The following is a 26,535-nucleotide window of genomic DNA, read 5'->3' on the forward strand; positions in this document are numbered from 1 at the left end:
ACAGACACACTTAGGGGAGGCGCCAAGGTTCCAGGACTGCGGGCAGATTCTATGAGGAGGGGCAGCCTAAGGAGATTCATCTGCGAAGGGTGAGGCTCCCAGGCCCAGGAGGTAGGGCCGGGCCCCTGGGAACTTTGCAGAGCAAGGCAGCCCAGCCCAGGTGGTAGCTGTAAATTGAGGGGAACCTCTAGGAGGGGAACTGACCAGCGAGACCTCCCCACTAGGTGAGTCTTCCCTGCCGGGTAAGGTTTCCCCACGAGTACGGGAAAACCAGAGACACAGGCCCAAACAGGCCTTGCCTCAGCCGGCAGCCTAGTTCCCCTTTGGATGACCACTGATCAACAAGTGGAGGCACCTCTGCCCACTAGAAGGGAATACACCCCACCTGAAAGCCACGACTCCTAGAGAGGCAGCTTCCATGTGGAGCACCACATTATCAACCTCCTCCAAGACTTCAGCCTACTGAAGGCTAAGAGGGGATATATAGAAATCTTCAGGGACATTATAAGTCAATAGAGGAAATCTGCAATATCTCAGTGGTCCACTGATACCTAAACAATATGAGAAAATAAGGGAAGAAAATGCCGCACACAAATCTAGATGTTACATAAATAAAACCCAATGACAGCATGGCAGAAGAAATGACGGAAAAGGAGTTCAGAATGTACATAATTAAAATGATCAGGAAAGTAAACGATGATATGAAAGGGCAAATGCACGCATTGAAGGATGAGATGAAAGAACAAATGCAGGCATTAAATGATCGCACCAATCGACAGTTAAAAGAGCAAATACAGGAAGCAAAAGATCAGTTCAATACAGAAGTTAGAGATATTGAAAAAAACCAAACAGAAATCCTTGAAATGAAGGAAACAATAAACCAAATTAAGAACTCCATAGAAAGCATATCCACTAGGATAGAACACCTGGAAGACAGAACCTCAGACATTGAAGACAAAATATTTAACCTTGAAAACAAAGTGGAACAAACAGAGAAGATGGTAAGAAATCATGAACAGAATCTACAAGAACTATGGGATATCATGAAAAGGCCAAATTTAAGAATTATTGGGATTGAGGAAGGCCTAGAGAAACAAACCAAAGGAATGAACAAACTATTCAATGAAATAATATCAGAAAATTTCCCAAATCTGAAGAATGAAATGGAAAATCAAGTCCAAGAGCCTATAGAACTCCAAATACACAAAATTACAATAGACCCACACCAAGGCACATTATAATGAAAATACCGAACATACAAAATAAAGACAGAATTTTAAAGGCTATGAGAGAAAAGAACCAAATTACATTCAGGGGGAAACAAATACGGACATCAGCAGATTTTTCAACCAGACGCTAAAAGCTAGAAGGGCCTGGAACAACATTTTTCAAGCCCTGAAAGAAAATGGATGCCAACCAAGAATCTTATACCCAGCAAAACTTACCTTCAAATTTGACGATGAAATAAAATCCTTTCATGATAAACAAAAGCTAAAAGAATTTACAAAAAGAAAGCCAGCATTACAAAACATTCTCAGCAAATTATTCCATGAGGAAGAGATGAAAAACAAAGAAGCAAATTAGCAAAGGGAGAAATTATCCTAAAGGAATTGTCAAATAAAGGAGGAACCAAGTCATGTCAAATAAATAAATAAATAAATAAATAAATAAATAAATAAATAAATAAATAGAATTTTAAGAATGAACCAAATGACCAGGAAACCAAATCATATCTCAATAATAACCCTGAATGTTAATGGCCTGAATTCATCAATCAAAAGACATAGACTGGCAGATTGGATTAAAAAGAAAGACCCAACAATATGTTGCCTACAAGAGACTTACCTCATAGAAAAAGATACCCACAGACTAAAAGTGAAAGGATGGGGAAAAACATAGCATGCACATGGACTCAGCAAAAAAGCTGGAGTACCCATCCTCATTTAGATAATGTGGACTTCAAGCCAAAGTTAGTCAGAAGGGATAAAGAAGGTCATTTCATACTGCTTAAGGGAAGCATAAATCAGCAAGATATAACAATCATAAACATCTATGTCCCAAACAGTGGCTCATCCATGTATGTCAAACAAATCCTTCTCAATTTCAGAAACCAAACAGACCATAACACAATAATACTAGGTGATTTTAACACGCCTCTCTCACCACTGGACAGATCTTCCAGACAAAAATTGAACAAAGAAACCATAGATCTCAATAACACAATCAATAATTTAGACTTAACGGACATTTATAGAATATACCATCCAACCAAGAGCAAATACACTTTCTTCTCAGCAGCACATGGATCCTTCTCTAAAATAGACCATAAATTATGCCACAAAGCTAATGTTAGCAAATACAAGAAGATAGAGACACTAGCATGTATTCTATCAGATTATAATGGATTGAAGTTAGAAATAAATAAAAGAGTAAAACACAGAAACTATTCCAACATCTGGAGATTAAACAATATGCTATTATATGATGAATGGATAACAGAAGATATTAGGAAGGAAATTAAAAAATTCTTAGAGGTAAATGAGAACAAAGAAACATCATATCAAAATCTCTGGGACACTATGAAAGCAGTACTTAGAGGGAAATTTATTTCATGAAGCGCATTTAATAAAAGAAGTAAAACTCAACAAATAAACGACCTAACACTACAGCTCAAAGCCCTAGAAAAAGAAGAACAGACCAGCACCAAAACTAGTAGAAGACAGGAAATAGTTAAACTCAGAGCTGAAATCAATGAAATTGAAACAAAAGAAACAATACAAAAAATGACAAAATAAATAGCTGGTTCTTTGAAAAAATAAACAAAATTGATAAACCTTTAGCCACACTAACAAAGAGAAGACGAGAGAAAACCCAAATCACTAAAATTCGGAACGAACAAGGAAACATCACAACAGACACGAGTGAAATACAAAACATAATTAGAAGCTATTTTGAAAATCTATACTCCAACAAAATAGAAAATTTTGAAGACATCAACAGGTTTCAAGAGACATATGAATTGCCTAAATTGAACGAGGAGGACATAAACAATTTAAATAGACCAATTTCAAGTACTGAAATAGAAGAAGTCATCAAAAGCCTACCAACAAAGAAAAGTCCGGGACCAGATGGGTTCTCAGCCGAGTTCTACAAAACCTTTAAAGAAGAGCTCATTCCAATACTTCTCAAAGTATTCCATAAAATAGAACAGGAGGGAACCCTCCCAAACTCATTCTATGAAGCCAATATCACCCTGATACCTAAACCAGACAGAGACTCATCAAGGAAAGAAAATTTCAGACCAATATCCTTAATGAACATCGATGCAAAAATTCTCAACAAAATTTTAGCAAATCGCATACAAAAACATATTAAAAAGATAGTGCACCATGATCAAGTGGGTTTCATCCCATGGTTGCAAGGTTGGTTCAATATCAGGAAATCAATAAATGTAATTCACCATATCAATAGACTTAAAGTCAAGAATCACATGATTATTTCAATACATGCAGAAAAAACATTCGATAAAATACAGCACCCCTTCATGCTCAAAACACTAGAAAAAATAGGGAGAGTGGGAACATTCCTTAACATTCTAAAGGCCATTTATGCTAAGCCCACGGCTAATATCATTCTAAATGGTGAAAAGCTGAAAGCATTCCCCCTAAAAACTGGAACAAGGCAGGAATGCCCTCTTTCACCACTTCTATTCAACATTGTTCTTGAGACTCTAGCCGGAGCAATTACACAAACCAGAGAATTCAAGGGATATGAATTGGGAAAGAGGAACTCAAACTATCCCTGTTCGCTGATGATATGATTATATGTTTAGAAGAACCTGGAAATTCCACCAGAAAACTCTTAGAACTCATAAATGAATTCAGTAAAGTAGCAGGTTACAAGATCAATGCTCATAAATCCAACGCATTTTTATACATAAGTGATGAATCTTCAGAAAGAGAAATTAGGAAAGCTACCCCATTCACAATAGCCTCGAAAAAAATAAAATACTTGGGAATCAATCTCACAAAAGAGGTGAAAGACCTCTACAATGAGAACAACAGAACACTAAGGAAAGAAATTAAAGAAAACCTTAGAAGATGGAAAGATCTTTCATGTTCTTGGATAGGAAGAATTAATATTGTCAAAATGGCCATACTACCTAAAGTGTTATACAAATTCAATGCAATTCCAATTAAAATCCCAATGACGTACCTTACAGAAATAGAGCAAGCAATTATGAAATTCATCTGGAAGAATAAGAAACCCAGAATAGCTAAAGCAATCCTTAGCAGGAAGAGTGAAACAGCGGTATTGCAATACCAGATCTTCAACTCTATTACAAAGCAATAGTAATAAAAACAGCATGGTATTGGTACCAAAATAGAAAGGTAGATCAATGGTACAGAATAGAGGACACGGACACAAACCCAAATAAATACAATTTTCTCATACTAGACAAAGGCGCCAAAAATATGCAATGGAGAAAAGATAGCCTCTTTAACAAATGGTGCTGGGAGAATTGGAAATCCATATGCAACAGAATGAAACTAAACCCATATCTCTCACCATGCACGAAACTAAACTCAAAATGGATTAAGGACCTCGGAATCAGACCAGAGACCTTGCAGATTATAGAAGAAAAAGTAGGCCCAGATCTTCAACATGTCGGCTTAGGACCAGACTTCCTTAACAGGACTCCCATAGCACAAGAAATAAAAGCAAGAATCAGTAACTGGGATAGATTCAAACTAAAAAGCTTTCTCTCAGCAAAGGAAACTATCAGTAATGTGAAGAGAGAGCCTACAGAGTGGGAGAATATCTTTGCCACTCATACTTCAGATAGAGCACTAATCTCCAGAATCTATAAAGAACTCAAAAAACTCTACTTCAAGAATATAATAATCCAGTTGACAAATGGGCTAAGGAAATGAATAGACACTTCACAGAAGAAGATCTACAAGCAATCAACAAACATATGGAAAAATGTTCAACATCTCTAGTAATAAGAGAAATGCAAATCAAAACCACCCTAAGATTCCATCTCACCCCAATTAGAATGGTGATTATCAAGACTACAAGCAACAACAGGTGTTGGCGAGGATGTGGGGAAAAAGGTACACACATACATTGCTAGTGGGGCTGCAAATCAGTGCAGCCACTCTGGAAAGCAGTGTGGAGATTCCTTAGAAAACTTGGAATGGACCTACCATTTGACCCAGCTATCCCACTCCTTGACCTATACCCAAAGGGCTTAAAATCAGCATACTACAGAGACACAGCCACATCAATGTTCATAGCTGCTCAATTCACAATAGCCAGACTGTGGAACCGACCTAGATGTCCTTCAATTGATGAATGGATAAGAAACTGTGGTATATATATACAATGGAATATTACTCCGCCATAAAGAATGATAAAATTATGGCATTTGTAGGCAAATGGATGAAACTGGAGACTATCATGCTAAGTGAGATAAGCCAATCTCAAAAAGCCAAAGGATGAATGATATCGCTAATAAGTGGATGATGACACATAATGGGTGGAGGGAAGGGTTAGTGTTAGGGTTAGAGTTAGGGTTAGGGAGGGGGGCAAGTATGGAGGAAGGAAGGAATGTATAGGGGGAAAAGAGGGGTGGGGGGTTGGGGGGAAGGGAAAAAATAACAGAATGAATCAAACAACACTACTCTATGTAAATTTATGATTACACAAATGGTATGCCTTTACGCCATGTACAAACAGAGAAACAACATGTATCCCATTTGTTTACAATAAAAAAAAAAAGATTACATGCTCCTAAAAAAGTAAATCACCAAATCACTCTAACTAGAAACTTACATATGTAAACCCAAAGATACATTCACAAAAAATATTTCAAAGGCTCCCAGAATCTCCAACTGGGCTAACTGGTAAAGGTCTTTCCCTGTATGAACCTAGTCTATGAAGACTGAAAAGAGACAGTTATTTGGTGTGTGTACGTGGTGGTGGTGGTGGAGGGGTGGGATGAACCCAACAGTTGAAACACACACAAAGAAACACGGAAATGAGGCAAAAACAATGATGTAAATTTAATATCTCCAAAAACAAAATGGAAGGATATAAATTATTGAAAAATAATACAAAATAACTACCACAAAGGTGCTCAATGACCTCAGGAAAAAGATGAATTAAGAAAATGAGAATATCAACAATGAGAAATTGCTTTAAAAAATGTAGAGGTGAAGAACACAATAAAAGAATTTAAAAATTCAAGCAGACTTGAAAAAGTAAAAGAAAAAAATTCACAAACTTGAAAAACAGATCATCTGAAATTATGAAATTATGCAGAGAATAAAAAAGGAAAAGAAGGGAGAAAGAGTGAAGCAAGCCTAAGAGACATGGTCCATACCATCATGTGGATCACTTTACTCATTATGGGAGTTACAGAAGGAGAAAAGTCAAAGGGTTTGAACATAAGTAACATACTAAAATCTCCCAATCTGAGGAATGAACTAGACACCCATATTCAAGACACCAAAAGCACTTCACTAGGATTAAGCCAAAGAAGTCCAAGCAAAGACACATTTTAATCACATTGTCAGAAGTCAAAAACCTTATACGTCAGAAGGAAGTGGGAAGATATATCCCACGGAGAGATAAATCTTGGTAAGATGGGGGGAAAAAACATAACAAAAAGGCAATAAGAAAGAAAACAATAAAATGGCAATAGTGAAGAACTTAAAATATCTGTCAACCAAGAAAACTCTATCTGGCAAAATGATCTTTCAAAAATGAAATAGGAGTAAAAGCTTTCCCTGATAACCAAAAGCTGAGGGAGTTCAGCACCTCCCTTATAAATGTTAATGTGAATTCTTCAACTTGAAACAAAAGGATACTAGGCAGCAACAAGAAAGCTTATGACAATATAAAGTTCATTGGTAAAAATAAATATATAGACAAATGCAGAATATTATGATGTTTACATCACTATTAATTTGCTATATGTTAAAAGACAGTATAAAAACCCCAGCATAACTATAAAAATGATAATGGATACCAATATAAAATGATGTATCATTTGTGACAATAAAATATCCAGAGTGGGGAGAAATAAAACAGAAGAGCATTTGTATGGCAAAAAAGAGTAGCTTAATGGATTTTTTTGAAGTTCAATTATATGTGATTACAAAAGACTCAACTTAGATTTATGGATACACAAAGCATAGAGGAAATACTCCATGTAAATAATAATGAAAAGTAGGAGTGGCCTTATTTACAGATAACAAAACACACTAAGTCAAAACTTGTCATAAGAGACAAAGAAGGCTATTTTATGATGATTAAAAGGTCAATTCACCAAGAACATATAAAATTATAAATATATAACATCCAACATCAGAGTGCCCAAATATATGAAGAAAACATTATGAAACTAATGGCTAAAACAGACATCAACATAATTATAGTAAAGAATTTCAATATTTCACCTTCAATAATGAATAAAACATCCAGATAGAAGATCGATAAGAAAACTACTTGAACAATGCTATTGATCCATTCAGTTAATTTTAAAAAAGTCAATTATGATATAGCACAGTGAGTAAGGGGAAGAGTGGCAAAGGTAAAACTGGAAATATAGGCAGAGACACAATAGGCAGGAACTTACAAGTCATGTTAAAATTTTATCCTAAAAAGTGAAAAGTTTTTTAAACAGTTTTAAGTGAGAGAATAATATGGTCTGATTAGTGTTTAGTGTTTCAACAATTTTGTTTTTCAAGATCAATTAGTGAAATTGTATTAGAAAAGAATTCCCCACAAAATTAACAAAGGCAAAGTTTCAGATATATCTAGATTCAAGGAAAAACTACATTAAAATAGAAATACAATTTCTGTCTACAACAAAATGGGATCAAATAATCTGAACAAAGTATGACTTCAATATACTTAAACTATAGTAACTTAGTTACTTAAAGTAACTTGAAGTCTACCCAGAAATATCAGGCACATAATTTGAGTTTCCTTTAATAGGATTTTTTCAACTGGCAGAGAGGGAAAGGGGAAAGAAAAAAAAAAAAGGGATGGAAACACATCTCATATCTGATTTCCAGGTTTGAATATATCAGGTAGTGTCATGTGATAGTACTAAGAAGTAGAACCTTTAAGAAGTAATCAGGCAATGAGGGTTCTGCCCTTTAGAGACCCTTACTAAAGGGCTTGACAAAGAAAGCTCATTCCTTTTGCCCTTCTGCTTAATGCCATGTGAGAACAGAGCAATTCTCTCTCCAGAGGATGCGGCATCCATGTACCATCTTGGAAGTAGAGAGCAGCCATCAAGAGACACTGAACCTGCCAGTGCCTTGATCTTTGATTTCCCAGCCCTCAGAAATGGGAAAAAATTAATTTCTCTTCTTTTAAAAATTATCCAGACTCAGATATTCTGTTACTGCCTAAAACTAAGAAACATAGTATGAAAAATGAATGAGTTTTAGTAATAAAGCTTGTGTGCAATATTCTCAATAGTTATAGTATTTTTTTTATTTGCATCAGCCCTAAAACAGCATCATACACCATTGCATCCATGTGAAACAACCAACAAAAATTATTCTGGAACTTACCTTAGTCTCAACACAGAACACAATAATCAATCTGCACAGGAAAGCATCAGTTTCAATTTGCTTCCCCCTCCCTTCTCGGTGACAATCAATTCAAAAGAAAAGAATTTAAACTGAATATATACCTAATTAGTTACTCATTTGTGAGGACTTTATGGTAGAGAGAGTCTTACCAACAGTACAGCTGTCTTCAAGTACCACATCAACATTTCTGTCTCTGTACTCAACTCTGAAATCCAGCATACGAGGTTGCCTTTCTACAATCTGCCTAGATGGCATCACAGGTCGAAACGCAGAAGAGGAGGGAGTAGTAGTAGCTGGAGCTGGGTGACTTGCTGGATCAAATGCAGGGCCTTGTAAGGTCTCACCTCCATAATCACTAAAATGTTGACAGAAAAGAAAGATTATTATAAAATCATTACAGAATACTACCAGTGACCCTCTTCATCTCTGACTTGTATGTTCTACCTATCAAGTTTACATACCAATGTGTCAAAGCCAAACATAAGTTCCACTTCCTCCAATAAAATCTTTTCCAGAGACTAACAGCCACATTATCACGTACTCTGAATCATGATTTGACTCATGACTCATTAACTCTACTTTCCACAAAGACCATTTGGAAATTTTACAACTTTAAATCTCAATTTTACCCCATCCAATTTACAAGATTCTGATTTTAAAAGGTATTTTTTTTTCTAGTCCACAAAGAAAACAGAAGCCATCAAGAGGACTTTCCTGTATCTTAACATTAAATCCACAAACTAACCCATATATACATTCTCTCTCTCTTCATATAAAATAGAGGGGACATCATTTTTCCTGTGTGAAAAACCTAAAACCATCTCCTTATTAGTTTTACATTAGGGATCCTCCCTTTCCTTTCCAATTCTTTAACATCTCCTTGTCTTCTGGATTCTCCCCAACCCCCGGATTCTTTTGAGTAACACTGAAACATGTTCCAATCTTTCATATAAGAAAAAGTAAAAATGAAATCCTGGCTCTGCCTACTTAGTAGCTGTTGCATTTATAATACAGGAAAAGTAATTATCTTTGCACAATACCTGGTACCCTAGTAAGATCTCAAACCTCAAACTCGGTGTCTAAAGCCTGACTCATTAATATTTCCCCAAGCCTGATCCTCCATTATTCCTAATATCAGCAGCCCAATCCAGAAACCTATAGTGTTAGCCTTGATTCCTTCTCTTCCTCAACCCTCACATCTAATCAGTCCTTTCAAATTCACCTCCTAAGTCTCTTTTAGATAAACCATCCATCTTTACTCTCTTAAATCTGCTGCCTTAATCCAAGCCACAATCATCTCTTGTACCAACTAATATAATAGCCTCCCACCTGATCTCTTACTATATTCTCTTGCTCCACTGCATTCTTTCCATACCATCCCTACAGTGAAATTAAAGAAATGTCTTTATATAATTATTTCTTAATCTTTCTGTTAATCCTGTCAGCTCTTCTAAACAGGCCTATAAAGACTGATTTGAATCCTACCTTCCCATTTGCATCCTATAGTGAAGTTTAGGATCACTCTCTATATTAATAATATAGTTGATCACTCTCTGTTAAAAAACACAACCGTCTTCATTTCTTATCTCACCTTGATCCTTCCCATTTCACTGGAGAACACAAGCTATTCCTTCAAAGAATATTTTTCCCTCCCCAAATCAATCTCACTTCCATTTTTCTTATATTTAATTATATTTCATATATCTCTGACTGAACATATTTCAATTCATGTTGCTACCATAGACTAGGTCTAATTCCTTACCACTATTTATAACTATAAAATTATAAGTGTAATCATTCATCTCCCATCTATGTACCCACTAGAATATATGTTCCCTAAGAACAAAACCCACATTCGTTTTTTAACAGCTCTATCCTCTGTCCCAAGCTCACAATTTTTTACATGGCAATCGAATAACTCAAGGTAATCAAATATTTGCCAAACTAATAAATGAGGAATAATCATTCAAAACACTGACTTTTTTCTGACTTAATCTGTGATATGCATTATCATCTTTTTGTTTTCTCACTAAAGGAAAAGGGTGGGAAGGGAGGGAACATAATGTGCGGTTTAGTTGCAGCATCATTTTGTATGTATCTTCCACCACCACCAAATCTCAGGACCACATCTAAAACATCTTTCTTCTCACTCTGAATTTAAGAAATAAGAATGGACTGGGAACCTGCACAAGAACAACAATAACCAAGACATACTCAAGTGAAGCACTGTTGAAACAATTAAGCAAGAGAGAATATTTATGTCTATTTCCTTTCATCATACTATTGCTCTGAACAGTGTTTATCAAACTTCAGATTACACAATTGACTCAATGATTTGTGATCAGTCTTTTAAAGAACAGAATAGAAGAGAAATTGTTGGCATGTGTCACTTAAGAGGATCAAGTATTGTTTCATAAAACTTTGTATTCCATTACATATTTGCATATGTGTGTCTGGGATTCCAAGTGTTTCTTACTGTAGGTTAAAGGAAAAAAAAAAAGTTCAAAAGCAGAGTTAAGATCTCACCAGACAGCACACTTCAGTAATCACTGATCCAAAAATAAAAATCTACCCTCTCTCCCAGTTGTTATACTCTAAGAAAGTAATCCTATAAAGATGACATGGGAACTGAGAAACGTCCAAAGGAAGAAAGCATGACATTGTTGAAATCCAATGTGACGTCCTAAATGTTTATGCATTGACATTTCATACCTCTAAATTTGCCACAACTTCTCAAAATCTATGAAAAACAGCTTAAGACAGTAAGGAGGTCACTGACTTATTGTTTCTTGACTCCACGTATATCCTTTTATGTAGTCCATCTGTGATGTGGGAACTGAGATAATGAAAAACTCTGTTCTCCTTTCCTAGACAGTTTCCTCTAATAGGGGATACTACATAGAGGTTAATAGTTAGGAGGAAGGGAGTCAAGACTTCATACTTCCTGGTTGCATGCATTTCCATCAGCATCACCTAAAGATTCCAGTCCTCCCCTGGCCGCTCTCTCTTTTTAAAGCATTCTTATAACCAGCTTTTTCTCCCCCACCCCAACCACCCTCATACTAGGGATTAAAACCATGGCCTCATGCATGCAAGACAAGTGACATCACCAGCCCTATCACCAGCTTCTTCATGTTCCACAGATACCAGCAGCAGCTGGAGCTGGACAATGTATGTTCACAGAGGTCTGACCCCTAGTTTTATAGGATCTCTCTGAGCCTCATAGTTCTGTTATTCTTTTTGTTTCCTAAACATAAAAGTGGTAACTTCTTTCAGCAGTTATTATACCTAGGGTTTTTCAGTTTTACCTTTTTGCTCTTTTGTCTTTCATGCCTGTATAATCAATCCCACATTAATGTTTCTATGTTCTAATACCTATAGTGACTTCATTTTCCTGACTAGATCCTAAGAGAAGGAAAGGGTACCAAGGAAACATACTTTTAAAGATAAGATTGGGCAACTGACTTCATTATGTCCTTGACCTTCAATTCATTGCTATTTCCTTGCCAACAGAAAATGGGATACTAGTGATCCATACCACATGTTGGCAAAATGATGATATGTCAATTGTGTACCCTCTTACAACATCACCCATGAAAAGGACACTGGCAATTTAGAATTGAAAAATACATTAGGTAAGGGAATCTGTATCCTTGAAAAACTCTGTAGGGGCTTTTATCTGTGGGCTGGACTGAAATGGATAGACGACACCAATGATAGTCTTCCTAATGAGCATGATAAGATACCAGAATGGTAGAGGTCAAATGGCAAAATTTAACGATAAGAAAAAGATGTGAGCAATTACATTAAAGGACAAAAGCAGCAATCAATTTGCAGAGACCTTTAGTAGTGCTTCACTAAGCCACAATATTTCTATGGAACAAAATTAAAGGTCAGACCATTAAAATTCTACTTAATCTATAAACAAAAGAAACATTAAACCTAGCAGCCTAAATCCTAACTTCAGTAACCACAATGGAGAGTCAGTCACTTCCAGAATTTCTCAGCACAAGTAGTTTACAGACATAAAGTTGCTGGATTAGGAGTTTGGGACCTCACAAAAAGACAATGCAACAGAGGCACAAGTATGTACTATAAATTTTTTTCTAAGATATCCCCTAAGACACCTGCAGTTGTCTACTAGAGTATCTGTGTACTGATAAAATATTCAAATTTTTAGGGCACTGATAGATTCTGACTCCTAAAATGATGCTAATTCCTGGAGATTTTACAGAAGTGAAAGGTTACAATATAAATGAAGTCTTGACACAAACTGACTCATTATAGGTTCAATTAGTCAATTTTCCCCCACAGTTATTTCTCCAGACACTAAATATGTAACAGAAACACACACACAGTAATTGGGAATAATCCTACATTGATTTCCTGATCCATGGAGTTAGCATTATTAACAAATCATCTTCCACATATTTTATTATTCTCTATACTTATTTGAAAGCACCATGATAAAGCACTTTACTTTCACCTAACACAGTATACCTTCTATGTCTTTTTATAAAGATACTATGTCAATTCTCCTGCTCATTTGTCACAATAATTTAGTCTAGAGACATCCTGATCACCTAGACATTCCACAGAACAACATTACAGTGATGATAATGAGGACTGAACCTGAAAGAAGATAAGTAGCCATTGATGTTCTGATATGACACAAGCAAGCTATACAACACAAAAATGCAGGGGCTTTCCACTTAATAGGAGTCTTCCAACTTGAAAAAGTTTCTGGAGCCCAGTGGTCAAAAACACATTGGGATGAAAGGTCTATTGCTATGCCTTGCATTTCCCGTCAATAACAGATAAATAAGTTAACAGAAGAAAAAAACTGGGAAGAGAAAAATTAGGTATGTATAATATGCTGGCATCAACCAAAAATAGACTGCTACAATATTATGGTTTCAAACAAAGATATGCCTAAAAAATCAGCAGTGACAGAAAAACCTCCAGGTGGCAATAAGTTAAAAGTTGCACCACAAGTTGACCATTTCCTTTGGAAGGAGAGAGCAGCTGAGGTACAAATCTTCATTGAATCATAAGTAACAATTAATGGGCTGGAGAACTGATTAGAACTTGGAAAGAACAATACTGGAGAACTAGGTGACTAGAAAGAATAAGAAACATACATGAAAATGGATCTTTTAGAATGGACACAGAACATAAGTATTTGTTTCTCAGATGAATATTCCTATACATTACCCTTTAAAGAAAAGGCTCTCAATAACATAGACATTATTGTTTAGTCAGCTTTTTTTTCACTTGCTACTTGTACATTAATGTACAATGTGGCCATGCCAAAAAGGATAGAGGTCAGGCATGGATACAACATGGACCTTCTCTCATCAAGGATGAATCTGGTTAGAATAACTATGGAATGCCTAAACTGCAAACAACAGAGACTAATATTAAGTCCCCATATGTCACCATTTCCTAGGGACCTGATAATAGATTTTTTTAATAATGGAGGAGGCAATGATCTGTCTTCACTGAAAAAGAAAAAAGAAAAAGGAAAACAAACCTATTTTCTGGATATAAAATTGTCTTCTCTAACAGTAATGCTTCTGCTAGCACCACCATTCAGAGGTTTAGAAAATACCTTATTCATCTATGGCTTTCCATATAACCCTGGTTCTAACTAATGAACTCAATTAACAGTGAAAGAAGTACAGCACTGAGCTCATTTGTATATGCCATCAGACTTAGCTAGCCTAACAAAACAGGCTTACTAGAAACTCCATAAGTGAAACTCAGTTATAAAACAAGTTGACCTCAAAGCTTGGGGCTGCACCTTAATAAAGGATATGGTATATGCTTTACATCAGTGACCAAAACACAAGGCTATTTCTCCAAGGGCCAGAAAATGTGCATAGGAATTAAGTAGTGGGTTCTTTCACTGTGTTCAATAACTTAAACAAAATTTTGCTTCTTGCAACTTTGGGCTTCAATGGTTGAAAGATCATAGCTCTTAAGGATGTAATGTTTCCAGAAACTTTAATTGAATTAGAACCTTGAGATAATGCTTGGCCATTTTGTACTGTTCATTGCACTGAATCGCTCATCAGAGCAAGGGTTATTGGCGGGAGTGACTAGTCTTGATTACCAAGAAAAAACTGAGATTGCTGCTATGCCTGGGGCCCAGAGAATCTTTTTTGGGACATGCACCAATAACAAGAATTAATGGAAAATTATAACTATTAAAAAAGATGGTTGCATTGAGGATTACGACTTTCCAAGCATGAAGGTCTGAGTTGTCCCACCAGATAAAACCCCTGACCATTGGAGGTGCTGACTGAAGACAGGGAATATATAATAAATAGTGGAAAAAGAAACTACAAGTATCAACTATAGTCCTGTGACCAGTAACAGGAAAAAGGAGCTTTGAGGCACAAATGTGCTTGCATGTGGATGGACATGCATTCATGTGCATGCATGCACATGCACACACACACACACACACAGACAACATACAAACTATTCTTGTAGTTTGCACAATTATCCTATCAACATCACCTCACAGTGCACATGTCACCCCAACAGTGGCACTCACTTTGTTTTTAATTGATGTCATCTTGTATTCAACATTTTTTACACAAGCTATAGGACTGGCAGCAAAACTGGACTTCCTTCTCATGTGTCTGGGATCAAGTTCTTAGGGCTTTCCTCTGGCCTTCAAAGTTCAGTTAACCTAAACCTCTGCTAATCTCTGTCCTTTATTCCTATACCACTTTCCTTTGGGCTCTTTGATGGTCAGCAAGGGTCATTCCAGTTAATCTAAAATAAAGCTGCTTTTTAGCCTGGAGTGGAAGCCTTGACTTCCCTCCCCCAACAGGCCTCAACTCAGTTCATACTCATCTCAGGGGATACTGAAGCTATGAGTCTGATATAACCTTGGTCTCTCCTCTTCACTAACCAACAGGAATTACCTTCATCAAACCATAGCAGTTTCAGCTGTTTTCTGCAGTTATTTTATTTGTGTTGTCTCAGTATTCCCTTTTTGCTCTTTCAATTTTCTTCATATCTTTGAAACCGATTCCCCATGTGAAATTCTCTCTGTTGAAATCCCTAGGGTGTTTGTTATTGTTCCTTTAGTAAGATCTAATTCTCAGAGGTAGTATAAAATTTTTAATCACAGAAGACTATCTGGTATATTTGTCAGCCACAACGATTTCTGTTGTTGTTTTTGTTTGAAACAAGGTCTCAAAAAATTGACTGAGCTAGCCTCAAACTTTCAATCCTCCTGACTCAGCCTCCCTAGGTAGCTAGAATTACAGATGCATACCACAGGGCTACGAAGTTGTTTTTTAAAGTTATCACTTGGGAATTTTCTTATTAGTTATAATTACTCTATTTCAGGTTCACTCAAAAATAATGAATTTAAACTTTCAATGAAGTTTTTAAATGACATCCAGACTTTAAAAAGAACAAAGATTTAATTTCTTCATTAATAAAAAATTACAATCCTATAAATTTCACTTCCTCACTATTCTTTTCTATTTAGTCAATAATTTTTAAAAGGACAATGGTAGGTGCTTGCTTTGCCAGTACATACACTAAAATTGGAACAATACAGAGATAAGCATGACCCTGTGCAAGAACAACATGCAAATTTGTGAAGCATTCCATATCCTTTTTCACCCACTTGTCCAGTCGAGTTGAACTATGTTCAATAACTTTACTTCTGGACAATTCCTCACCCATCAAAGCTACCTGGGCTTTGTTTTTTTTTTTTTTCCCCCCCTCCAGCACTAGGAATGAAACCCATACTAAGCATACTAAGCACTCTGCCACTGATTGAAATCCCCAGTCCACCTCATGTTTGTATTCTCTATATATGTATTTACCCTTCCACTTTTTTGCCATATATTAACACAGTATAGGCCCTTGCCAAATACAGTACCCAATCTTGGATTTTCAGCCTCCAGAACCATGAGCTAAATGAACTTCTTATTAAAAAAAAAAATTTTTTTTAAAGACAATGGTAAGGGAAAAGAGGGGTGAGAGGGGTGGGGGGAAGGGAAAAAATAACAATGAATCAAACAACATTACTCTATGTAAATTTATGATTACACAAATGGTATGCCTTTACGCCATGTACAAACAGAGAAGCAACATGTATCCCATTTGTTTACAATAAAAAAAAAATAAAATAAAAAAGACAATGGTAAAAAAACTCTGTGGAGAAATCTAATTTAGAACTAAACTTCAATCCTCTTCCCTTGGAAGGCAGTAAACTAAAAGCAAAGTAAACAGGAACTCTATACTGGTTTATTATTTCAACTTTTAAAAACTACAGTCCATGGCAAAATCTTCAGGCACCTTACACACAAGCATATGCACACACACACACACACAAACACACAAAATTTGTTTCACAGATAAGCTTGTGAATCGAATCATTTGATTTTCTAAATGGGCATTTTTATAAACCAGATAACCTGAGCACTTATATATTCTAAAAGTATAATGGTCAAGGTTTGAAAATAAACCTTATCTTCTCTATGTGCTTTTAATACATTAAACAATGGACAAATAAACATACTATACACCTGTCTGAGTCATCAGATAAATGATAAATACCACCCACTTAGTAAATGAAAAAAATTCCACTATTAATTTGTGACATGTTTTTTGTTGGTTTGTTTGTTTGTTTTGGTGATGGTGGTACTGAATATTGAACCCAGGGGAAGCTCTACCACTGAGCAATATTCTCAGCCCTTTTTATTTTTTTAAGATAGGGTCTCACTAAGTTTCCCAAGCTGGTTTCAAATGTGAAACCCTCCTGCCATAGCCTCTCAAAAGTTACTGGGATTACAAGCATATACCTCTGCACCTGGCAAAAAGATTGCTTTATAAAAATAAAGCATCTGCTCTCTCCAAGTACAAGTAATTCACTAGCACTTCCTTCTAAAAAATAACTGTTTCCAAAAAAACAGTTTTTTATGAGGCTCTGGACAATGTACTGAATAAACAGTAGTAAAAACACATGCATACGTTTGATTTTTGTTTATGACTAAATCAATGGTTTGCCCTTATGATGGTATATGTTACATGCACTGTAAGTATATTTTGTTAGCAACATATTGTGTACAGAAATAAACCTTGGAGAGCCAAGAACACTTGCTTATACTCTTAACTCCATCATTGTTATGTCATATCTTCTGGATCATATGCCTCAATATCTGTCTGCCTCACTTTCTGCCCATAAAATCAGGGAGAACAATGTCTTATCTTTATTAGCTTACAACTAAAATAAGAAAGTGTAAAACAAAGTTTTTTAAAAAGTCATGAGATAAAGACACTACACACATGTACTGAATTTCAAGTTTTTTATCCATAGAAAAGAATCTTAAAACAGAAATTGGGACATGCCTTTCTTAGGAATCTTCAAGAAAGGAGCCAATATAGAAAAAAAAGGCATGGCTTTTATAAATAGAGAAACTCGAGACTTTACAATGTTACACTATACTTGTGACATTGCGCAAATGCATGTAAACTCTCCAAGTTTCTGCAACTGTGAAACAATCAGTATTAAATGAGGGAAAATATGTCAGTTGCCTAGCACAGTGCCTTAAGCATTCTAAAAATGTTAAGTCTTTTTCCTTGGTCTTATGGGTACATTTAAAAAATCACAGACCCACTTTTGGATTCATATAAAAATGTGATTTCAAGAAAAGCTACAAAGTACAAGGATTTTAGCTTATCTCCCTCCAAGTATGTGTGTGTGTGTGCACATAGGTGGTGAATAACTAATATATGAGGGAAGTACTAGAGACTGAACCTGGGGCACTTAACCATTGAGTCATGTCCCTAGTCCTTTTTATTATTTTTTAATTTTTATTTTGACACATGGGTCTCGCTAAGTTTCTTAGGGGCTTGCTTAGTTGTTGAGGCTGGCCTTAAACTTGTGATCCTCCTGCCTCAGCCTTCCGATCCACTGGGATTATAGGTGTGTGCCACCACATACCTGGTGTAATTAATACATATTTTTTTATAACCTGTTTAAACAAAAAAAAAGGAAGTATCAATACTTCCACCATTTCTGTGTATATTTAATTCCTTCCTATCAAAAAGTTCCATATGCCAGGAAAATACTGAATAAAGGAACTACTTCTATAACTTGTGGAATCTGGTCTGGTAAGGCATGAACTGACAAATTAGAGTCAATTGTATATATACACTATATTCAACTTTATTTTAAAAATCAAACATTCAAAACAATGATTCTTTTAAGTGCCTTCATATACCATTTCCAGCACTGTGTCTTCTGCTTTCTGTGCTAAACCTATGAGAAAACAAGGAGTCTTCTTTCACTTTTCTTCTGGTCAGTAGACACTCAAGAGGAACTTTCACTTATGTCAAATCTACAGTGATTTCAAAAAACACAATAAGGAAATAGTTGAAAAAAACAATACAAGATAAAAGTGACTTGGGGCTGGGGTTATAGCTCAGTGGTAGAGCACTTCTCTAGCATGTGTGAGCACTGGGTTTAATTCTGAGCACCACATATAAATAAATAAAATAAAGATCCATTGACAACTTAAAAAAAAATTTTTTTAAAGTGACTTTCTTATACAGACATAATACAGACATTAAGATTCATTCCTTTAATTTAAAAGAAGCAAACAAAACCCATCCTGATCAAATTTAAACCCCAAATATTATAGGAACTTTATTTTTAAAAAAATCATTCAGTTCTGAATTTCTTGTCAAAATATACATTAAGCAAGCATCATCTGTAACAGAAGAGTCAGAATGTTTCAGGGGAAAGGGAATTTCTACAGTTCAATCATAGCAAATGCTATCAATTTTAAAACATATCCAATGTGTACTCAGAACCCAGTAGTCAAACCCACAAGGGCTTACCACAATAAACATTTTGGCACACAAAATCATATAATTAACACTTAAGAATGAAACTGGAGTCATTAGCAGTCTAAACTTTCTAAACCAATAAATTAAAAACTGAGCACAAAAGAAATTTCTGTAATCATCTGGTTTGCTTTCTAGACAAGGACTTCAATAGAATTGAATGCTTTTGACATCCCACCCCCCCACACACATACACATAAAAAAAAAAAAAAAAAAAAAAAAAAAAGCTGATACAGATTTTGGAAGTCAACCATATTTACTCTGGATAAAACTCTTTCTGACATTTTTTAATAAGGGCATGGGGGAATAGACTTCACCTAAAAACTATCCATTAATCATTAAGGGTGGTACAGGTACCAAGAGAATTTGCTTACATCCAAAACATACTATTTCCTATAAAATATAGCACATTTTGCAATTCAGGGTGAAATTTTTTCAAAGTTGTTGCAAGAGCACTTTTATTCATCTCCAAAACAACTTTATTCCTAGTTCACCATTTTCTGTTGGCCTCATCTATACTTAACAGATCATGCTTCAGTGACAGGGACACATGCCAAAGTTTGAAATGAGGGGAAAAAAATCAAATCATTACACTACACTTGGAAGGCAGAATGGCTTTACCTCCTCTAACTTTAGAGTTTATTTTTTTAATCCAGAACTGAGTCTCTGATTTTGAGAGAAAAATTATGAATTTATTTTTACCTTAAAGTTTTAACTATTATGATTCTCTTGGCCTTATATTCCAATATTACCTTTTGATAAAGACTCAAAATCAAAAAACCCAGTCCACATGGTAAAACCAAGTTTCAGGTAAAACAGTTCAGTGTTCTCTAAAGTTCTGTTACAAATTTACTCAAATTATTGCATGCTATCATATGATTTAGAAACCAAAATAGGGGTTGGGGGGTTATAATCATCTTGAAGATTAAGGCTGAATAGTTAAAATGATGACAACCATACTCTGAACCATGCTTTGTTTTCTCATTATTGAACCAAGTTTCATTTTCTCAGTGCCAATCAATGGCTTAAAAAATTCACTTCCTTCCATCCTATAAAATAAGCGATGATCTTGAAAAGTCTTCTTTTTTTTTTTTTAATAGTTTTTTAGTTGTCAATGGATCTTTATTTTATTTATTTATGAGGTGCTGAGAATTGAACCCAGTGCTTCACACATGCCAGGCAAGTGCTCTACCACTAAACCTCAACCCCAGCCCCAAGTTTTCTTAATAGTAAGATAAACAATCTTAAAAGATGGTGTTACCCAATCTAAACAAAATATTATACAGTTAAAAGTTGGAGATTTTAGGGAATTAATATAACTAACAAAAAATGTCTGAAAAAACAATGAACTTCCACAGCAAAAATCAAATGCTCTATTAAAAAGTGGAACAACCTTGCAAACACGAGGCCCTGGGTTCAATCCTCAAAACCACAAAAAAAAAAAAAAAAAAAAAAAGTGAAACAAAAAATTAACAACTTTATATATTTTTTTACTCTGCTAAATTATTATCTACCATTAAGCACTTTACAACATACCTTTGTAGAATGCCATTTTCCTGGGGTATTACACCATTGATAGCTGCCTGCAAACAAGAAACAGAAAAGGCCATTTTTAAAAAAACAGATAACTGTCCAAGGGGGATAGGAAACACTATAAAGGGGATGTATAGCTTGAAATATGTATATAAGCAAAATAATTCCTTAATGATGTGAAATACCTTCTTTCTTTCTTTCTCTCTCTCTCTCTCTCTCTTTCTCTCTCTCCCTCTCTCTCTCTGGTGGCGGGAGGCGGTGGGGTTGTTACATAAAATTGAAGCCAGGGATGCTCTACCACTAAGCTACACCCCAGTCCTTTTTATCTTTTATTTTGAGACAGGGTTTTGCTAAATTGTTGCGACTGACCTGGAACTTGCAACCTGCAGTCTTCCTGCTCCAGTCACCCGAGTTACTGGGATTATAGCCATGCACCAGGCACCAAAATACTAAATGTTTCTCTACTTCTTGATAATAAAAGAGTATTTTAGAAAAACTATGTATTTGGCACAGAAATCACCAAATCCTGTGTCATAAAAAAAGGTTAATTCCATAATTCTCATTCAAGCAAAACACCCATAAAAATGATGCTTAAGGAGGTCAGAACAAGTAAAATCAATACGTTAATCTTTTTAACATTATTTGTTTCATAAGATTGATGTGCAAGAGTCACAAATGAAAATCTCAATGAGAATGAAAAAATTAGTGAAAAAATAAATTCATTCTTTGATATAATAATCATTATTCTTAATAAAAAGAACATTGAGAAAAGAAAGAATGTAAAGGTAAGTTATTTGATAAACCTAATATCGTGATTATGTAAGGTAACAAAAGAAAGCAGAATTATAGATGCTTCCTTATAAAATATTTCTGACACAGTTCTCTAAACTAATAAGTTCCCAAGTAGTAAGAACACAGCACAGGTATGAAATGAAATGAACGTTTTTGAGGGATATTAAGCAGGGAAGCTGTCCCATCTAGGACTATGGGCAGTTCTCTGCAAGGCGACAATATTCTCTGGGGAAAACAACAACAACACACCAAACAAAGCCGCAACCTTTCCATCTTCGCTTTTCTGCCACATCAATTACTTCTTTCCTTCCCTTTCCCATTCACATAAAAATTAAAATATAACATGAAAACACAAACAACTAAGACTTCAATGCTTAATCATCTATCTGGAAATCAATTGCAAAAAAAAAGATCATGTATTTTATGAAACACTAGTTTACATATTTGCCAGAGGTGGGTCAATTTACAGTGGTGTACTGCTGAATGGAAATAAATAAAGCAGTGTGTAACATACTTGCTATAAGTTTTGAGAGTCCTAAAGTTCCAATGGCCAAAAACAGAAAAAAGAAAGAAATCCACAGATTAATACAGCAGAGAATTCCACAGACATCTAACAACTGACAACTCTGGAAACTATTTAAATTGAGTCAAGCAATGTTAAAATTGGTTTTCATGGTCACAGATTCAATAGAAGCATCTTTACCTAGTGACAAATTAATTATCCTCCTTAATAAAAGCAAAGTTTCTAAACACAAATATCTCCTCTGTTAAATAATAGTAAATGTTTAGTTTGAATCCATCCCATTTACTGATTCTTGCTTTTATTTACTGTGCATGGGGTCTTGTTAAGGAAGTCTGGTCCTAAGCCAACATGATGGAGATTCAGGCCTACATTTTCTTCTATTTGGTGAAGATCTCAGGTCTAATTCCTAGATCCTTGAACCATTTTGAGTTGAGTTTTGTACAAGGTGAGACACAGGGGTTTAATTTCATTTTACTGCATATGGATTTCCAGTTTCTCAGCACCATTTGCTGAACAAGCTATCTTTTCTTCATTGTAAGTTTTTGGCACCTTGATCTAGTATGAGGTTACTGTACTTATGTGGGTATGTCTCCATGTCTTCTATCCCGTACCATTGATCTACCTGTCTATTTTGGTGCCAGTACCATGCCGATTTTGTTACTATTGCCCTTTAGTAGAGTTTAAGGTCTGGTATACTGATAACTCCTGCATCACTCTTCCTGCCCAGGATTGCTTTGGCTATTCTGGGTCTTTTGTTCTTCCAGATAATTTCATGATTGCTTTTTCTGTTTCTACAAGAAATGTCATAGGGATTTTACCTGGAATTGTGTTAAATCTATATAGTGCCTTTGGAAGTATGGCCACTACTCGGTTTATACCCAAAGGACTTAAAATCAGCATACTACAGTGATGCAGCCACATCAATGTTCACAGCAGCTAAGTTCACAGGAGCTAGATTGTGGAACCAACCTAGATGTCCTTCAACTGACAAATGGATAAAGAAACTGTGGTATATATATATATATACAATGGAGTATTACTCAGCCATAAAGAAGAATAAAATTATGGCATTTGCTGGTAAATGAATGAAGTTGGAAAATATCATGCTAAGTGAAATAGGCCAAGCCCAAAAAACCAAAGACTGATAAGTACATGACAATATATAATGAGGGGAGGTGATGGGGGAAGAGAAGAATGAAGGAACTTTGGATGGTGTAGAGGAAAAAGGGATGGGAGAGAGTTGGGATGGAAAAACAGTAGAATGAAATAGTATTACCCTATATATACGTATGATTACATGAATTGGAAAAAACTAAATATTAGAGTTTAGAAAGATTTTGGTTCACATTCACTAGGGAATGGCAAAGTACAATGGAAAAAATTGTACTAAGGGCTGAGAAAATCCAAACTTTATATCCTAATTCTCATATTATTAATTTGATAACCTTAGTATATTCACTGAAATTCTTGAGTCTTGGTTACCTTGTACATAAAAAAAAAAAAAAGATTATGCCTGGCATACTGGTACCTGCCTGTAATCTCAGCTACTTGGAAGGTTAAAGCAGAAGGATCACAAATTCAAGGCCTGGGCTGGGGATATAGCTCAGTTGCTAGAGTGCCTGCCTGGCATGCACAAGGCCCTGGGTTCAATCCCCAGCAACACACACTTACACACACACACACACACACACACAAAAGGCCAGTCTGGGCAATTTAGAGAGACCCTATAGCTCAACATTAAAAATAAAAATTTGGGGGCTGTAACTCAGTGGTAGAGCACCCCTAGGTTCATTCCAGGGTTCGGTTTTCTATATGGTAATGCCCTTTCCTACTCTGTCTGGCTAAATCTTCATTATTCTAAGGGAAGCTTCTGTTGAATACACTTTCTCAGAAAGTTCTTCCCTGTGTTCAGTGATAGAACAGTTGGTGCTTAACATACACCAGCCTTGTTCATTCCCTTACACCAAACACAAACACAGAAAATTCTCCCCCAATTATACCTCCATCTAATTAGGTTTATTCTCAAACTTCTGTTCTTTGTAGTAAATTATCATAATTTACAATTATTCATTTGGCGATTTTCTTTTTTTTCCTTTCCTGGGGCTTGAACCCAATATCTCATGCATGCTAGGCAAGCCCTCTGTCACTGAGCTACAACCCCAGTCCTTCTTTTTTTGAGATACGCACGATCTTGCTATTTAAAATTAATAGTATGGTTTATTTTGTTATTTTTTTATTATTTATATTTTACAGACTGCATTTTGATTCACTGTATGCAAATGGGGTAAAACTTTTCATTTCTATGACTGTACACGATGTAGATTCATATCATTTGTGTAATCATACATATACATAGGGTGATGATGTCCGTCTCATTCCACCATTTTTAATACCCCCACCTCCTCCTCCCTCTCATTTAGTTGGTGATTTTTTAATATCTATCTTTCTCACTAAGCTGTAGGCTCCACAAGAGAAGACCATGTCAATTTTATTCACTACTTTATCTGGTTCAGTACCAGAACATCAAAGATACTCAATAGCAAATTATTAAATGAATAACAAGAGGAATACAATGAAAAGTCACCCAAACTTGAGGAAGATTCAGGGAAAACTTCTGGATTAAACAATGTCTCAAGTGAGACTGAAGGATGAGTGAAAAACACAGCAAAATGGGGGTGGAGCATGCTATGCAGAAGGAACAGTAACACCTCCTCTTTCGAGACTTTCCTCTTCCAAGATCTTGGATCATCTTAAACAGTGTATTTGGCTCAGGGTAGGAAACTGGTCCCTGACCTCAATTTTATGTACATAATAAAATTTTTGCATAAGTAAAATACAGTCCAAATTAAAGGAATAATAAAAGTATAATTTGCTGAAGGAATAAAGAATACAAAACAGATTTTAGACTGTGTGGATTATGGAAATCTTCAGAAAAAGACAGCATTTATTCTAGCTTTAGAAGCAAAGGAAATTCCAGATTAGTTCAACTTTGAACACAGTAACTTTAAGGTAATAGTAGGACTCCATTTGTTCAAATAACTAAAGTGTATTAGTTGCCAACTACGTACCAAGCACTGCAGTAATTAACAGAGGTATGAACATTGTCTTCTAAAAAGGACCAAATATACTGTATATTTAATTTTACAATGAGAAGTTTAGGTAACAACCCAAGGGGAAAAGTCCAAAAAGTTATTTTAAAACTCAAAGATAAATTACATAAAGTCATATCTGTTTAAAGGCAAATTAATGAATCCCTGGAAATATTTTAATTCTCTCCCTTTCTAGAAAGTTACCTTCTTTGGTGAAAAAAAGGGAGACGAAGACAGTCTTCGAAAAAGGATTAAAAACAAAACAAAATACATAAAAGAAGGGTTAAATACAAGGGAAAGACTAAAAATGTGGCATAAAAGGGGCAAAGAAGGAATATAAGGAGGGACAGACAAAACTGGAAAATTTAAAAATAGTCTAACATAAGGTTTTATGTTGTTAGATATATTCGAAAACAGTTTACCAAGAACTAGACTATGGATGGGAAATAAGTATGACTGATTCTTTTGAAATAATAAGTGTGAAAAGTATAAGGACTGAACTGCAGGAAGAATAATGAAATTTTTGTTTGACTTTTTGCTGTTTTAGGAAGAACATATCACTTGCTAAAGACTAATTGTTTCATTGCTAATGTTCTTTTTGTTAGGAAGATATTATATCTCTCTTTTCAGACACTGTAAAATAATAAGAACTCATTAAATGTTTGACCCAAGTAATAGAATCAGGACAATATTTCCATTTCTGAGACTAACTCAAATGACTAGTATATTGTCATATCATCATATATTCTAAGAAAAGCAATTTATCTTGACAAAGCTTATAGTAGTCTGACACTCCCATTTTAGTAAAAATTATTGTTTTCATGCTAAGTTATGTCCACCCTTTTAATCTAGTTTGTAATCTGCCACAATCAGAATCCAGACTCTATATTCTCTTTAGCAAAACTTAACAATGCAACACACTTTGAAGTGCCATTTTCCGATATCTACAGGAAAACACATAAGGTATGTGGAATATAAGGTGGAAGTTGAGGTCACACATGGGAAAATAGGAATATTCAGATCTTCAGCCTCAACAGAGGAGGGAATGATGACACTCATAATGGGTTTTAGGCCTTTGGAGGGCACATATGGCAAACAT

The 26,535-nt window shown here is 35.3% G+C and overlaps 1 protein-coding gene across 1 annotated transcript in view; it reads right to left on the reverse strand.

Moving 5' to 3' along the window:
- Positions 1-26,535, reverse strand: part of FAF1 (Fas associated factor 1) — a 488,868-nt gene that overhangs the window by 324,229 nt on the left and 138,104 nt on the right. Inside the window, exons 3-4 of the mRNA XM_079154561.1 lie at positions 21,036-21,082; positions 8,765-8,970 (exon numbers count right to left, since the gene is read on the reverse strand). Coding sequence (XP_079010687.1) covers positions 8,765-8,970; positions 21,036-21,082 — 253 coding nt within the window. The remainder of the gene's footprint in view (positions 1-8,764; positions 8,971-21,035; positions 21,083-26,535) is intronic.

Source organism: Sciurus vulgaris (genome assembly GCF_902686455.1).
Source record: "Sciurus vulgaris genome assembly, chromosome: 1".
NCBI classification, from domain to species: Eukaryota; Metazoa; Chordata; class Mammalia; order Rodentia; family Sciuridae; genus Sciurus; species Sciurus vulgaris.